The sequence below is a fragment of the Coturnix japonica genome, chromosome 5, assembly GCF_054131305.1.
Source record: "Coturnix japonica strain WE chromosome 5, WE-NBRP24, whole genome shotgun sequence".
Lineage (NCBI taxonomy): Eukaryota > Metazoa > Chordata > Aves > Galliformes > Phasianidae > Coturnix > Coturnix japonica.
The window spans coordinates 28477887-28495789 of record NC_140667.1 but is presented as its reverse complement, the minus strand read 5'-3'; the positions used below and the strand labels follow the sequence as shown (position 1 = coordinate 28495789).

Sequence of the window (17903 nt, the reverse complement as noted above, 5' to 3'; positions counted from 1 at the left end):
CATGATGCTGCCAATAGCTTAACTTCTATATTTACTCAGAGTAAAAAAAAAAAACAAAACACGTTGTTTCTATCATTTTCTTCTGTGGATTTTTTTTTTTCCTGCTGTGAATTCTTCAGAGTTAATCTTTGTTTTGCAATAAGTATATCCCAGCCTCCACCCAGAAAGGTGAGTCCCCATGCTAGATTTAAAACATCTATGAAAATAGAGACACTTTCCGGCTAATTCAAAAGCCTGTGGGGTTTACAAACATTACAACATCATGATACTCTGCTAGTTGCATGTGTTCTGAAAAGGGCTTAGTGACTCATATTCAGCTTGTCCTGTGCGTTCGTGCCATATTGCACACAAGCTGACAAAACTCTTAGAATACAAAGCCTTCTGAGGGCAATGCACACATGCTCAGTGGCTCAAACTGACAAACTGGTCTGGCTGGGGTTACTTGCTCAGCACAGCACTGCATGAAGACATTCAGCATGCTTTGTCTTTATCCAAAAATATGCATTTGCATGGATCCAACTTGGATTTGAAAATACCCCTAGTTTTAAGTGAAGAAAATGACCTCAGCAGAATTAACTACAAGCAAAACTGAGGATTGGTTGTATACCAGTAACTCCACAATTAATCTGAACGTACCAGAGAAAGTAAATGCTCTAACATGATCCTGATAACCAGTGATTTGAAACTAGAATTGACACAACTTCAAGGAAAGTATAAGAGGAGAGTTTTCTGGAATACAATTGTATAGCCATGTGAAAACTACCTTATAAACAGCAGCAGGTTATGATTTCAAAACCTTGATTTATTCTCTTCGTAGTGAACAATGCTGGATTGTAAGAATCATATCCTGAAGCACTTGTATCTATAAGTAGCAGTCATATTGTCCAAGAGGTAGCTGAATGTGAGAATGACTTAAAGGGGAGGATTGGGAGTAAGAGAAACTGGAGTGAGATGAAATAATTTGACTGTGATTAAATTAAACTTACAGTGAAGCCATCAGAGGAAACAATACAGATGTACTACCTGTCAGGGGAACAACAGAAAATTGTCCCACTCATCTGAGAAGAAAGCATGCAAAGTGGCCTCCATATGTGCCTGACTTCCTCTTCGTGGATTTTACAGTATCCTAAGGTGCACTGGTGGGATGCCATTACCTAACAGACATCTAAAAGATCAGCAGGTCAAATGAGATCAAGCACACCAAGGGCATAAAGCTTTTCAAAAACAGCATAGCGTTACCGGTCTGACGAGCATTTCCTAACCAGGATGTTTGTCTGCTGTGGCCAAGTGATCAATCGCTTCATCAGTCTGAAAGAAGCTATTTGGCTCCCTCACAGGGACCCCACTTTGCAGCAATGTGCAGACTGGGCACTGAGCCAGGAGAAGCCAGCCAAGATATTTGCAGATACAGCTTCCAATTTCCACAGCTTAGCAGCACGAAGTATTATCTCCTCTGTTTTGTTCTGAATCTGCCACCTCCTACTTTCCTTTGATGTCTCTTAGCTTTCATGTTGGAGTGGGCAATAAGAAGCCATCCTCACTTTGCCACCCATATTTCTGTAGATAACTCTTGTATGGATTAAGTGTCCAAATCTACATAGTCCGCCCTTTGTGTGTGGTCAGTGCACCATCTTAAAGTACCTACAGATTGGATCTTTCCTGTTGCACCTCTTTGAAACTTCTTCAGCTTTATTATAGTATCTGAGACAAGGAGACCAGAACTGAATGCACAGCTAAAAGGCATCATAACTGTCTTTTATAATAGTCTAATAACTTACATCCTTTTCTATTTCCTAATATTTAATAACTGATTTTCAGTGTTTCTGACCCTGTTTTTATAGGTCTAAAAATACAGGTAACCTTAAAGTCTCATTCTTAATTAGATGTGGTCAGCCTAGAAAATAAGTAATTGTAGATGAAAGCTAAGGAAAACGTCTTCCCCATATGCATCATTTTACTTTTATCTTTGTTGATAACCTCAACTATTTCAACACACTTCCACTCAATGTTGAGCAATGCATCTGCAGTTCTGTGTAGCTGTTTTTGTCTTCAGCACTGCAAACACATTAATATTGTCAGCCGTCTCTATCAGTTCACCATTTGTCCCTTTTCAAATATGTTTTAATACAGTTCTAAGTATCTTTATAAGCTGAAATCTTCTAAACTTACTTCTCCAAGGAAGTTCTGCTCCACAAGAGTACAAGCAGGACAGGAGGTATTTTAATCCATATTTGCTATTTCCTAATCTTTAGCTTTTTCAGGGGAGATAAGGAGCTCAGGAAAACTTACAGCAACGTCTTGACAAAAGGACACCTATAAGCATTTATGTTACTTGGAGCACGTACAAGCAATATGAACACAAGCAGCTTCCATCAACGCCTTTGCCAAAATCCTGAGGAGATTTTGAGGTGCCAGACAACAGAGATAACATCAATTATCACAGATGAGGATCAGTTCTATCCTGTGTGAAAAGCCCTGCTTTGGTGATTTGACAACTATGCTATAATATTGATGTTTTTCCTTATTATGCCTGATCTTTTACTGTGGTTTATTGCCAGCTGGACTGTCCAGTGGTATGACAGCCTCTGTGCTCCAGGTAAGGATGCTGTCTCCATTATTCTGGAGAACTGCCAACTGACCTGATAAATTCCACTTGAGACAAGACTACCCTCATCCATATATGGAGAAGCTGCAAAACAAAAAAAAAAAGGGGCTTAACGTTGTTATATCTGCCCTGTCTTTGTATGAAGTTCTTGCAACAAGTAGCTCCACAGTAAATACTGATTGGAAATCTCTTGGGATGTGGCTCTGCAGAGCCCACAGGTCAGTGCATGCTATGCTCAGAGGGATTCACACACAGGAACTTGCAGAAAAGCAAACAGGAGCAGTCAGTTCTGGTGTACTGTGCCTTTCTGAAAGCTCAGCCCTTTGGGTCAACATTAGGTAGGTGATCATCACAAAAGGCATTGAATAGAGAATAAAAATGATCTGAGTGGGCGGGCTACTCAGCCATCCACCTTTCAGAAGAGGAAAGAGGCTCAAACAGATGCAATGCTATTTGAACTCAGTTAAATACAAGGTTAGATAACAGTGTACATCCATGAGTAGTTTTCCATAATTTATACCCTACTGGCCAAATCCAATCAATTTTCCCAATGTGCTATAAAGAGCCACTGAACAAAGAAGAAGACAGAATTTAGTATGCTCTTGGTAGGCTGCGTTGCTAGGGATTTATGCCACTGCTTTCTCCATTACCTGGAGTTTTTCTTCGAGGTGATGGATAGTGTTAGATTAAAGCAAAATAATGAAAATAAAAGTCCTTTGTTAGGGTGTATGATGTAAAGCACACAGATGAAGGAGAACAGAAATGGCATACAAGAGAATCTAAATAATGCACTGCCTCAGCTACTCCCAGGCCCATCACAGGAACCTTCAGCATTTCAACAGCTCATTCCCTCAAGCCCGGAGGAACACAGGGACATGAAGGCAGGTGGGAACCCAAATTAAGGGTTGTCACAAGAGGGCTTGTCCAGGTGTGAAACCCATCAATATGGGTTATATGGAAGGGCTCCTATGATCACTCTTCAGACCACCTGGAGGGTAGAGCACTTTACAGGAAGAGCATTTTAGGATTGCACAAGATTTTTTATGTGTGGTAAAAGGGATTGGTTTAGTGATTTTGAGGAGGAACTGATGATGGAAAATAGAGAGATGAAGGAATAAATGAGCCTGCCAAGTACAAACAGATGCACTTGTCAGGCCATGCCCCGTGCCTTGTCCACACTCTGTCACACATTACTCAATGTAATTTATTTTCCTGGGTAAATAAGGGCTGAGACCATGCCAAGAGCTACCTACTGAGGGAGTGGGGGAGTCCCAGGTGGCTCTTAGAGAGATCATGGGGTCTGTGGGGCAAGTAAGAGGTGTGTGTGTGTGCATGCGCATAAGCGAGGGGCATGTACCAACAGAGGTGGGGCTGCAGCCTCAGGGGCTCATACATCCATGTATCATAATCAACACGATAGACTGGGATCCAAGGGCCAGCTACAGGGCAGGTTAGGTACATATGCTTTATCTTATGATTGGGAACCAGCAGCATAGAGCTGCAGAAGCTTCTCACCCCACACCTCACCCCACACTCCCAACAATTATACAAAATTTGTCCTGAAAAACAGCAACACCATTTGTAATAGCCAGTCACTCAGTGGCTATTCTACTGCTTCCTAACACGGTCTTGGCTCTGACTTTCATAGTGCTTGTACACTGCATTCCAGACAAGAGCTAAGTGTACTCATGTATTTTGGTTAGGTGGCAGGACTTGCGGCTTCTCTGGTTCAGGTAAGTGCTATGACCACTCATCTGCTGAGTCCATCTCCTCCAGCTCAGTTGCTCACTTGTTCTGATGTTTAGAATTGCATTTCCATTGGCTAAAGAGGGAAAGGTAATTCAGTTTTGGAAAATCTATTTCTACTTGTTGCTGTTGATATACCAACACTATTTATCTGTCTATGTCTACTAAACAACTAAAATCCATCTGGGAAAGAAAAGTATCATCATCTTTAACACTGAATTGGAGTTGTTATTGGAGAGAACAGAAAGCATTTTTGCTGGATGCTACTGTGTTAGTGCATATACAACCAGACAGAAACTGTCTTGGGGGGTTTTACCTAAGGAAACAGTGAATGTGTACCTACAGAAGGAAGGCTGCAAAGAGGATTGCACAATTGATCTTCAAACTGTCAGACAACATAATTCTTATTTTGCAACATCAATACTCCTTCAGCCAGTCTGGTAATCACTCATGACCCAAAACCTTGTCAAAGTGCCAGACTCAGTTGAAGCAGGTGTTATCACATTAGGGTGAAGAAAAAAAAGAAGAGTTAACATCAAGAGCTGATTGATTGTAACAAAAGGAGAAGCTGAAACCTGCAAATAAAAGCAAAGCATCTGAATACCCATCCCACTTTAAACTGGCTCATTAACATCCTGGGCCTGTGCCAGGTTTCAGAGTGCACCAACAGACTGCAACTGCTCTGACCAGCCCCTCCAGGTACTTCCACTCCACCCCACCTCTCTTCTTTCTCACACCACCACCTCCCATCGGAGAGCTGCAGGGAAGCTTTGGCCTGCACCCCTAGTCCTCCTCTGAGTTGGGTTACGGGTGTGTTTGTCTCTATTACTGACTTTAGGACAGATGTCCTTGATCACATATTACAGTTCTATCTATCTCTAGTTCCTTCTCCTCTTGTTCTTGCTGCTGACTTGAATCCTAGGATGGAATCCTAAGATGGACTTCGGATTTCACTCCTCACCTTGTCTCGTTTTGCCTTGTGTTGCTTGGCTGTTAGTAGGTCCAATCCTGTTCAGTTTATTCTTTTTGGATCCTGCAGGTTTGAAAGACTGTGCCCAGGATGTTGAAAGCAACATTTCTGCTAAATCTAGACGTGACTCACAGCTCATAATCTGTCAAAGGTTTGCTCTTGTTTGTCCCTGGTAGCCTGCACTGAGAGCACCAACGCAAAAATCTGTGGTGATCTCACAGCATCACAGAATGTTAGGGATTAGAAGGGACCTTGAAAGGTCATCTAGTCCAATCCTCTTGCCAGAGCAGGAGCACCTAGATATAATGTGTTTTACAAGGAAATCCATGCTGTTATCACTATGCCCTGACTTAACCAATAACCATAATTGTTGCCAGGACTGTTGAGAACACAAACCTAGTGATGCATTGTGATGCGTTTCTAGAGCTGGGAGAATTCCAGTGGGCACCACAGAGGGATCAGCATACTCTTGTCCTCTCCTTCTGTAGGTATTCTCCTCCAGCTAAGCAATGGATTTCTGTGAGTGAAACAAGGTATGAAAGGGAAGTAGAAGTCTACTAAGTTTTTGTGGGGGCTTTTTTGTTTGTGTTTTTGTTTTTGTGGGTTATTTTTTTCCTCAAAAATACAGAGAAGGGATTTTTTAATTCTTATTGACATTGTTTCATACTGAGAAGTCTTGAACAACTCCTTTGACTTTGGTATCTACTTGGGATAACAGCTTGTTACCTCTCCAATAAATGTTTAGGAAATGTAATTAATGAGTAACTTTGACTTCCCCCCACCCCCAATGCCTTGTGAAGCTATTAATATTATGTATGTTCACTGAGTCCACTCAGTTAACTGCTGGAGAATTTTAACTTCTCTGCTTCTCTGTGTTCTTGACTCCCAATAAATATGTTTGTGATCCATGAGACACAAAGATAGAATTCACCATGCCAAATTACCATTGAGAACAGCTTCTGTTACTTGCAAAATATGTCACTATATTCATGTGAAGAAAAAAAAAAAAAACAGAAAAAAAATGGTAAAAAAAGGAAGTACAGAACTGTGAAAATGCCCTATTAAGTTTCCCTTTGCACTTAATGTATGTAGTGTATGTTTGATAAAAATGAGTGTGTACAGGGGAAATGTTCTGATTTTTAGTAGCATAAAAACTGTAAAAAACAAAACAAAAAAACCCAAAAAACTGTATTTATTTATTTTTATAATCCCAATTTATAAACTTTTCTATTTCTTTTCCTTTTAAAATGTATTTATATATTTTGTTATATAGGCAAAATAAGTAGTGAGTTTGGTGTTCAAGAGATTATATCAAGTCAGAAATCCATCATGGGTGACCTCCAGAGACTTCTAAACCAAGGAGAATATGCTCTTTTTGCTTCTGCTCCCGTGCTTGAAAGCAGGTTTGTTCAGGTAAAATTAAATAATTTAAATGAAATTATTGGTTTGCTCAATATAAAATTGATCCAAAAAATTACACATTTTTTTCCCTTCCTCTTCTGAACAGTTTTTCCTCATTCATTTATTCCCACCACACCTATTCTCATTAAAAAAAAAAGATATGGGTATAATGTTTCTCATCTCATACAGTCTCATTTTGCTGTCACCTTACTCATGATGGTCTAGAACTTCAGCAACAGCCAAGAATGATGTTTTCATTCTCCTTTGTCAGTCCCTGCTCCTTCCTGTAGGAACTACTAGGACAGTGCTAGCAATTTTCTGGTTCTTTGCTAGCTCATTAGGGTTGTTTAGCCATCAAATTTAGTTCAACCTAACCTAAACAGCTGCCAACCTTCCTCAGTAAGCTTCCCACAGCTCCCTCCCTTCTTTCAGTATCCCTGACTGGCCACAGAATCTTTCATGACCCTCGCAACAGCCTACGAGTCTACAATACTATATTCACTGTGTATCTAAAACATGCAAATTCTACTCCTACAATTTTCATAGGATTTTATCACCTCGCTGTGATAACTGCAACATCCTTCGTTCTTGCCTTAACTCAATCTTGCATTGTTGATACACCTGCAGAATGCTAATCAGCTGCAAGTCTCTATTTTCAAGGTATTTGATTGATCTTGCTTTATTTATCAGATCCTATTTATTCTCAAGGAGGCTGTTGCCCTAAACAAACAGCCTGCAAAAACAGCTTCATCACTGAGTCATTCCCACTAACTGTAAAAAATAATAGTCTTTGATCTATTTTTTCATATTCCATGTCTCACACTTGGAAAGAGCTTATACTAGAAATCCACTAATTTAATATACTGTTATCCCTCAAATTCCTTCTTAGAACACAGTTTTTTTCTCTAATGTCTACCGAAAGTGAATTCTGGCAGTGGTAGATAACATGTGATTTGATCATGCATATCAATTTGTTTCTTTGAATTTTCTCATTTCTCTTTTTCTGTCATTTCATGTCTTATGCATAAGTTATGTATGATCTTATTCCATCCTGTACTTTTACAGCATCTATCAAGATCCTGGCTCAAAATGAGGTCTCATTAATATCACAATAATTCTGATAAAGACACTGAATCATCAGAGCAGTGTCTCTTCTGTCTTTTCTTACCTCAGCAGTCAGATACCTAATGATGGAGACTATACAATAACCAGTGATCCCTCTTTATCCTGGTTCTACTTTCTTCCTCTGTTTTTACTCATATATATACCCATCTCATTATTCCACATTCCCTTCTCTCCTCACCACTTCATTACATAAGCTCTAGGAAACTTCGGCTGAATCACTGTGAAATGTCTTTGATATATATTCTCTGAGAGTGTTGATTTATCTGTTGTTGTTTAGATTAACCAAAGAGGGGAACTGGTTAATCTCCATAATCGACCAACCGTTGTGACCCTTGGCATCTGTGCTCCTAATTCACCAATGCCCAGTGGAATTCTGCTAGCACACAAGGTGCCCGTGTCCCCACAGGAAATAAAGGCAAATCTTGAGAGATTCTCAGAGCCTCCATCTCAAGTGGAACAGCTAGCACTCAGCAGGTGAGTGAGCATAGAGAAGGATTAAATAAGTCCTTGAAGAGCATGTAAGAAGTGTATATACTCTTTCCCTTCCGTATGGTGTTTTCCTCCTTTTAAGAATCAGATTATTAACAGATCTCACATTTGCACTTTCTTCCAGCACTAACACAGTAAAGTGAGGAGTATCACTGAAATTTAAGCACACAAATTTAGGCCTCACTCTGGTCATCATTTTAGGGCAATGCTACTCATATACACAGGTGGAAAATGACTGGAAAACAGCTAATGAGTCTTTTTTTAAACGTATCAGAAGCTAAAAACTGGTGAAAAGATTGGAGGCTCAGGTTTGTCAAGGAAAAAGTCAGTGGAATAGAGGCACTGTAAGGAAGCTGACATTCTTTGTCTCTATTCTGTGTGCTTTTTTCCAAAGTCAGCGTCACTCAAAGAGGAGCGTCCAGATCTACTCAGCATCTTTTCCCTATTCCAGTTTCTCACTTGTAGTCTTATTCTATCTTCAAATCTGACAGACATAATATCTTCTTTTTCTTATTTTTCCAGGTTCTTGCCCTTGAAGTTTGTAGAACTCTCTGTTCACAACTCAGATAAGAAACAACTCATGTTAAAATTAGTAAATGGCCGTTCCTATTATCTAGAGCTCTGTGCTCCACCAGATCAACAGCAGCAGCTATTCCACCACTGGTTGAAGCTAATCTCTCTGCTGAAAAGTCCAGAAGATACAAGCAATACCAATGACAACACAATATGTGAGGATTCTGGCACGAGTCACGAGAAAGCTCCCAGCCCCGAGATCCCAACAGACAATGTAAGTCTTTGGCAAATAGATATCAAATCTTTGAGCTGAACAATTAGAAAGTATAGCTTCTATCAATATTCTTTACTGTCTCTCTCAAGCCAAACCTTTCATGTGCTTTTGAGGGATCTACATTTCTGTTCATCAAAATAGCTGGCTTGTAAACTCCCTGCAAAAATCAGGGCAAAAGGACTGAAAACGCTGGGTGCACCCTTGCCCTGATAAAACCGTAATGATCTACAAATATTGTACTATAAAATGTTCGGTGTTTAGTTTTTCCTTGCAGTTAAGCGTATTTTCTTAGGTGGATCTTTGGGGCTGAATATTATATATAATATATTATATGTAAAAAAATAAGGACTAGTATATAGGAAATTATCATAAAGTTCCAGTTGTGTTGATCAGCGATGTGTGTGGAGCATTTTTAATGTCTGTTGCTACTGTATCTGTTTAAATTCCATTTCTCTGTCTAGAGCAACAACTCGCAAAATGTGCCTAACCCCAGAACAGAGGAAGAAACTGTTAAGGAAGAAACTGTTACTGAACAAACCCCCTCCAACCAAGTTCCCAACTCAGGTAGTGTGGGTCCCATGGAAAAGAGTGGAAGGGAAAGGGCAACCTTCAGCAGCTCCAAGGAAGGAATCAGACTAGAAAACACCATGCAGTCAAAGAATAAAGATCCTCTGGATACAGTAAAGAGCAGAAGCAAAGAAAGGAGGAAAAGCAGGTAAATATGGCTGAGAAATAATTCTGATATAGTTGTTTTTTGATGCTGAAATTTGAAAATTAAAATGTGTTGCAGTTTTATTTTTAGAAAATATATCATTGCAACACCTTTTCAGACTGCAATTTTCCTGATGCTTTAAACGTGCTAAGAAGCTGAAGAATGTTGGGTGGGGTTTCCAAATATCTGTACTCTGGCTTCTCAGCTGTTCAGGTTCTTTTGAAAGACTGTTTCCATGTGCCTGCACTTCAAAGCATCATTCACTACCACATCATTTAGCAATAGATATTTCTGCTGCAGACAGAAAGAGATTAAAATAGCATCTATTTAATACTGGTACATAACAAGATTGTTAAGGTAAGTTTTGTTGTTGTTTTTGTTTGTTTCTTTTTCTATGTTTGTTGGCAATAGTGCTATCCCCTTGGCTGTCTACATTGGGTTTTTTCCTGAACTTTTAATTTATTTATTTTTAGGACAGAGAAAACAAAATCCAAAAAAGGGAAAACATCACATTCTTCAGGTATGTGGATTTTCTGATATTTGGCCATTTCCCATTGCTATTCCTACTTCAATAACAGATATGGGGAGCTGAAATTTCTGCTGGGAGCTGTTTAGAACACATTTTATCTCCATTTGTATTGCCAGTGGATTAGTATTTGTATAAAAGTGAAATAATATTTTTAGAAAGTACCCTGTTCTAGATCCCTGTTCTGAACACACCTCACCTTGCTGGGTTCAGTCAGATTTCTTTTAGAAAAGCCTTGACATTTTGTTTGGCTGATGTCAGCTGAGCAACATCACGGCAGAATCAGATGAAATACTCTCCAGTGGGAAGGATAAGAAAGCTCTGTGCTATAGGGTGTTGCAAAGAGATAATGTTGGCCCCTATTTCCTCTTCCAGTGTGTTGTAAGGCTTCACAAAAGTCCATGGTAGAGCATAAATTTGCTTCCAGGCAGTGTGTCTGCAGTATCCTCAACCATGAATATGTGTTCCTGGCAACCTATTTTGGAGTAATGTTTTCAACACCACACTGAGATTAGCATTAGTGTCCTTGGCATTCAGCATTTCTGCTTAAATCTCTACAGAATATTCAGCTACAACAAGCAGGCATCTGAAAGACAGTCTTTTTTACTGTTAAACACTTGCCATATTCCCAGTTCCCAGTTTCTTATCAGTGGTTATGCACTGTTACCTATGCCTGCCAAGAAACAACAAAGACTTGCTCTTAGTTTGCTGATGGCTCATACTTTGTGTCTAAGCTCATGGTCATTTTGCTTATGAGTGAATCAGTCTCTTGAACAAAAGCTTTTAAAGGCTTCCCACACAGACTTTTACACTTGACTAAGTTATGAAAGATTGAGTGGTATCTCTTGTCCAATCAACCTCACTTTTTGTAAACATGATGCTACTGCATGCTTCTCTTTATAGCTGGCCAGTGGGCTGCTTGCAATTCCTTCACCATTGTTCTCTCCTTAACAGACTTTTTTTAGCTCCCCCACTCGCCCCCTGTGTCTAATTGTTCCTTTCCTCAGTCACTTTTATCTTTTCATCTTTCCTCTGATTTCTATTCCTTTTCTCTACTTTTGGATTACCCTTTCTCTCACCTTCCACATTTCTCAAATCCTGTCCTATATATTTCCTCAGGTTAAACTATATCTTCCTCCATAGGAAGGAACTATATTCTTCCACTGTGCACTTGTCTTTTTCTTCATTTGCTGACCATACCTCCCCTGGTATACATTCTATTACTTGTTTCTGAACTTGCCACATTGAGTCAAAGGCAGCACTGGCTTTCCCTGAGCTTACCAACCTGCAGGCAATGTTCACTTCTCAGCTTGCTGATCAGCTTTCAGTAGTGAACAGAAATGATCTTCAGATATCCCCAGCCAGCTGAGAGGTATGCCAATATCATGTCAACTGATACTAGCTATGCACAGACTTTTTACGCCTCTCAGGTGTTCGGCAAGGACTCGAGATTATTTCTTCTTAGAGGTGAGTAGGTGAGAAGTAGTTCGTAGGAGTAACTGAAGGAGAATATCATGAGAGAGACTGAGAAAAGGCCAGTTTGGGATGCAGGGCAGAAATGCTAGTAAGCTCCCCCACTATTTGTAAACTGAATAGTGAAGCAATCAGAAAAGTCTGAAAAACAGTTGCCTCTGGCCAGTCTTCCCTCTTTTGTTGTTCTTGGTGTATGTTTATCTTCTCCATCTTTTTCTCACTTTTGACTCCTGCTTCTTTTCCATTTTCTACTTTCCTACAGTGTTCTGAGTTCATCCTTATCGTGATTTTGGTTTGCTTTGTTTTCAGGAAATCAAAAGAGTGGCAGGAAGTCAAGCATAGGCTGCTTCAGGTTAAACTCCAAATAATTTGTCAGTGAGAAGGAATAACAGAAAACAAAGTGAAGCATCCTGTCATCAGATGCTTTTAAAATAGGGACCAGACATACCAACAGAATAAAAAACAAAAAAAAAAAAAACAATGGATGCCACAGTCTTCAGTTCTACAGTTTACTGCTGAAACACAAACCCTGTATTTCTCTGTATTTAATTCACAACTAGCAGAAACAAATGTATTTTGGTTGTTGACAGTAGAATTTACATTTTTTTCAGTGACTGAGGCCTTTTTTTCATGGAGAAGATTATGTAACATGCAGCAGAAGGCAAAGAAATTGACACTTGAATTAATAGTAATGCTTGAGTGTGGCTTACACATTGGGAAAGCTTCTCATGTTAACAATTTTCAAAGTGTTGCAAGAAGACAAGTGATAGTAAGCAGTACCATGCTGGGAACACAAAATCACGCTAATCCAGGTGTTATGAACTTCTAGGTGAATGTGGGCAAAACACTTCAAAATGCTCTTCATTCCTTGGTTTCTTCATTTGTAGGATGAAAATAGCTAGACTGATATTGAAAATCGTCGTGCAATCTACTAATGAGAACTATTATGTACAGATTGGGTACTGTCATTAATATTAGTGTTATTTAGATACCAATAAGCCTAGGTATCTTTTTGGAATACTGAGCAGCAGTTTTTATGGATCATACTTGCTGCACTACTAAGCATTTGGCATTAAGCCGGCCAAAATCTTACGTTCTGTGACTGAACCCACTACAAAAGGCCAGCAGTCTACAATAATGAACACATGTACCCTGCATTTACCTCAGCACTGTGTAGCACAAATCCATACTGCACAGAAGCACCTAGTCAGTTTTGGTATGAGAAAAAGGCTGTCACCAACTCAGCTATCAGTATTCTTTCAGACAGCATCAAAAATAAATGGGAGATATCCCACCAAGAGATAATTTACCCTGTCCTAAAAATGACAGAGTTAATAGTCCAGCATGGTAACTTTTATTCATACTAAAATTCCTTCTCTCAATTTAGAATGTAGTTCAACTTCCTTAAAAATAATAACAACAAATTAAAAGCAGACCTGCCCCAGACTACATGATGCACTTTTATTTTTTTCTCCCTACCTCACCTCTGCAATCATCAGACATTTCAAGTCTTGCCAGCACTACACACAGCTCACGGTTAATTTAAGAACATTTTCTACAGCTGTACAATCTGATGTAGCTGTTTTCCATCTCTCTGCCCACCATACAAAAAAGCAACTGAAGTTATACTACATTTACCAATTGAAGCAACAACAGATAGTTGCACATAACAACTGCATTCTCTGATACTCTATATATACATTCGCTGCTACTGCTTTTTCTAGCTGGTGTTGGGACATTTCTGTGTAGTTTACTGCAGATTAAGTATTCTAATGAAATTTTGAAGCATAAGTTTTTTGTAATCACAGACAAGCATGGCTTGGTTGGAAGACTCAGTATGCTTTTCTGCAAGCTAGCATAGAGGATATACATAATTCATACATTCCAAGAAGACAAATGCCAATTGAATGTTCCTTGAGAAAATAAATTAACTGAATACTCTTTGAGGCAGCCTGCATGTAAATGGATTCCAGTCTGTGATGCCATGATAAGCAAGTGGTAGTAAATTCAAACTCCAGATATCACCAGAACATGAACAAGACTGAAATATCATTCAGTATACTTGGAAATTCCAGTGCTGTTTTCCATGGCAGAAAAACTTTCCGTGATTTATTTATCAAAAGAACATAGCTGCATTTATTGACAAGAAGAAATTTTTAGGCGGTCCCTGAGAAAATGTTTGTACAGTATATTTTCTGTTTGAGGGACTGTGAGTTACAATGATTCATGGTTTGTGATGTGCTGTTGTCAACTACATGCACAAACAAAACTCTGCAAGAACAACGATCAGTAACAGTAATTTCACAACTGTCTGTAGAGACACTGGCTGCAGATGTTTACCATCAGTGACTTCACACAAGTGAAGAAGAGAAAATGAAAACTGTGGATCACTGGAAAACTAACGATACTGTATTTTGAATACTTTGAAATTAAGCATACTGCATTCAAAAAGATTATTAATCAGAAACTTTTTTTTTTACTAGCACAGAAGTAATATAGATATGTATATGACTTCATATCAAGATATGCTGCATTGTTTCTCTTCACTGGCTGAAGACACAGATGCAGTCTTTTATCTGCAAAAGCCAAGATCAGTCTCAGAGCAACACTCTGTGCTACCAAAACATACGCTCTTGTACCCTAACCTGTAGACCTGTATCCCTCGAAGGGATACAAAGGATTGCTGCACCATTGAAATGGTACTGTGCAGCCTCAGCTCTTTGGAACACAACCTAAAGTGCTCTCAATCAATGCTGCAAGTGTGTAACTTCAAAGTGTCAGTTTTTCCAGGCTACAAGGCTGGGAAGATGGTTGAACTGTTGCATAGCAAATGCAATAAAAAATACTATTGATCACTGAAGCCGAAGCAAGGAAAAATAAATCAGCAGGGATGCTTGCTGGGTTACATACCAAAACAGTCTTGCACTGAGCTGATTCAGAAGATTGGTATGCAGTATTGGCTCTAGATGCCAATGCAGGCAATCAGCTGCTCTGAAAGAAAAATAAAGGCTGGGTGAACTACAGTCTCTGAAGATCCTGCAAGCAGTAGAGCTATCAAGTGTAAGATGTTTGATTACACCTTTTAGGATATACTGCAAAATAAAGTGGCATTTATGTAACATGTTCCAAAACAGTTTTCAGTTTGATTTTTCTTTTTTTTTTTTTTTTTTTCCTCCGCAACTTTCTGTCAAGATGCAGATTCTTGAGAATGGGATAGAGTTTACACTGTAGCCTGCAGATTTATCCAAGAATAATGAAGACTGTCCACATAGCTATGTGGAAATGATTAATTTCTGTCAATATGAAAATTATGTCTTCCTTCCTTAGAGATGACTGTGTAGCTGCTATTGCTATCTTGGGAAAGGTAATTAAGTATACTAACTTTGTTTATGGCAATAGATGATAAGTATATTTTGGTGCTGTCTCCTGTAACATTTTCACATATCAAGTATCCTCTGAAAAATGCCTCTGTTGCTCAAGAAGAGGGAATGAAAATCTATCGGCATCTTATATCTGTATAGAAGACATTATGCTGAGATCAGTACAGATATCTACAAAGGAACTGGATGCCGTACCTTTGTTTCCTCTGTGACACAACGCTCTAGATTTATGCATATGATACTGAGGTATGTATGAAGGATTATTTTTCTGATAGTATTCAAGCAACACATCCAGCAACAACTCAGTTGTCCATATTAATCTCAAAAGTTAAGGATTCTTGGCTGAGACTGGGTTTCTTAATGTTAGTATATAATGCAGTTGAGGGGACAGAAAGATTAAGAAATCCAAACTTTGTGAGTTATTGCTTGTTTTGGTTTCAAAGCAACAGATCTCAGCAAGTGCAAATTAACTGACAGGCAATGAAGTATACCTGTGAGGGCTACAGGGAAAGACTATAAAACTATGTGTGCTCACAGACCCAAACAGCTTTAAACTGAACTAATTCTTTATGTACAGACCAATATAATTATTTATTATCTGTACTGATGGGTTTCAAGGTATCTATCCAAAGTTATTATCTATCATTTTCAGGGTCATACATAGAGCACATTATTTCCTATTAGCATGTTTCTCAAAAATAAGAAACAGTTTCTTCTAATTTTAGTTTCAGAAAATTTCCAATATGACAGTAGTTATGCAGATGTTTAGGGCTCAAATAAAAATGATACTAAAGATTGCCTTAAACATTCGGAAACAACAGACATGCTGACTGGTAGTTGCTGCTGCACATGTTGTTTATAATCTGCTAGAAGCAAGCTCAATATCTAGGGTAATAACCAAAAGAGAGCTTTAAAACTAATAATTCTGAAAGTGATTTACCCTCATGAAAATTTAACATAGACAACCACATGGATGATGGTATACTACAGAATACCCACTATTTTTGTTGTTGTTGTGTGTCATTAGTTAAAGTATAGCAGATATGCACAAGAAGAAATCCTATACCAGACAAGATTGATGTGATGATAAAATATAGTGCGGAAGATTTATTTCAGTGGAGACTTAGAAAAGGGGAACAAGAAGTAGAATTATGGGGCTGGTAATGTATACCTTACAGCTGTCCTGCTGTATATCTAATTTACTCTCAGGAAAAAATATTTACTGCATTTTTTGTTCATACAGTATGCAAACAATATACTAGAGTGACTTACTTTTGACTGATAAATACATAAAGCTTAAGCTAATAATGTAGCATTATCACAAAGGCGGGTCCCATCATTAACATAATTACTGCCATTAAGCTACCTTTCAGGAAAGATGACCTCACCTAGGCACCACAAATATCTTCATTCATTAGGATTTACTACTTAAATATTTTTCTTAGGCGGTGCAGTGGTTTAACACTGGAAGGTAGCTCATCACCACACTGCCACTTGCTCACTCTATCCACACATGTGTTACTGGATAGAGGGGAATGAATATGTCTAGATGCTTCCAAGGATTAAAGCATGTTCACATTTTAATCCTTCATATTTGCTGTCCAAATTCAAAGAAAGCTGAAAGAACATTGGTTTGCTGTAGTAACTTTGAAATTCAGGGTTTCTGTAGATGTGTCGTGGAGGCCAAGACATTTCTTTTCTTGCCTGAAAAAAATAGCTCCTAGACTTTTGAATTTTGCATTCTTCTTTGAAATAATAGATATTTGGACACTTCTAGCCCTGTAGGTGGACTAGTACTGGTGTTACATTCTTTCAGATGACTGGTTCATCTGGACTAGCTGATCTCCAGAGGTCCCTTCCAAGCCCTGTGGTTCTGGAACCATGGTATTTATGTGTCCTGTTAAAAATAATCAACAGATTTGTAGTCAGTAAATATCATATTGCTATAAATCAAAATGGAAAGGATATTGTTATTTCCCCTGCAACACAGGGATAAGTCTGAGTAGGAAGCAGCTCACTTTCATTCACATTCTATTAAAAGTGACATTTAAATGTGATTATCCATGACACAGTCTGTCAGTATCTAAAAGCCAAAGGAAAAATCCCTGTGAAGTTCTCAGAGACAGGAGGAAACCAGATTATTTAAGTAGATGACGCATATAAAATTAGACAGAAAAAAAAGGACAATTTCTCAAAACCTTGCAAGAATAAAAGATCAAGAAGGAATGGGTGTTAAGATAACAACAAAAGCAGGAGAAAGGTTAAGAAAAAAGGGTTAAGAAAAGGTTAAGAAAGAAGATGAGATACAGACTGATATCAGGAGTGCAAGAATTCTTCAGAGATTGCATTAAAAAAAAAGAAAATTATGTTGGCAGATAAAAAAGGGATGACACTGACTTGGCAGGGATCCAAGATGAAGTTGGAAGAGAAAGTACATCTGTTGTATGATAGTTGTCCAGGGAGTTTAGTGATAAAGAGTTTAGAGATAAAGGGGAGGAGAGTAATGGAGCAGACAGATGGGCATTAATTCTCCTTCAGCCTTCACTGGAAAAGGCACTGTGGACTCTGGGGCTTCTGAAAGAGCATTCCTTTTTGCATGGGTAAAATCTAAATTCAGGCACAAAGTGATATGAAGGGGAATTTTTACTTAATCCTTCTGTGATTTTTCATTCCCCCTCCAGAGGGCAAT

At 38.7% G+C, this 17903-nt stretch overlaps 1 protein-coding gene and 1 long non-coding RNA gene across 2 annotated transcripts; one reads left to right on the top strand and one right to left on the bottom strand.

Moving 5' to 3' along the window:
• Positions 1-4282: 4282 nt before the first annotated feature.
• On the bottom strand, positions 4283-5473 carry LOC116653548 (uncharacterized). Its single transcript, XR_004307639.2, has 2 exons — positions 5313-5473; positions 4283-4427 (listed from the first exon to the last, which is right to left on the bottom strand). It is a non-coding gene; the product is annotated as an uncharacterized LOC116653548 (long non-coding RNA).
• Positions 5474-5746: 273 nt separating this feature from the next.
• Positions 5747-14953, top strand: GARIN2 (golgi associated RAB2 interactor family member 2). The gene is made up of 7 exons (XM_015864886.3): positions 5747-5854; positions 6595-6734; positions 8125-8321; positions 8859-9123; positions 9585-9838; positions 10309-10355; positions 12144-14953. Exons 2-7 carry the CDS (start codon positions 6651-6653, stop codon positions 12200-12202), a joined length of 906 nt encoding a protein of 301 aa, XP_015720372.1. The 5' UTR covers positions 5747-5854; positions 6595-6650; the 3' UTR covers positions 12203-14953.
• The last annotated feature ends 2950 nt before the right edge of the window (positions 14954-17903 follow it).

Coding starts and splice junctions, on each gene's coding strand:
- GARIN2 (XM_015864886.3), top strand. CDS start 6,651: ATGGGTGACCTCCAGAGACTTCTAAACCAAGGAGAATATGCTCTTTTT. Junction 9,124..9,584: donor CCGAGATCCCAACAGACAAT/GTAAGTCTTTGG, acceptor TTCTCTGTCTAG/AGCAACAACTCGCAAAATGT. Junction 9,839..10,308: donor AAAGAAAGGAGGAAAAGCAG/GTAAATATGGCT, acceptor ATTTATTTTTAG/GACAGAGAAAACAAAATCCA.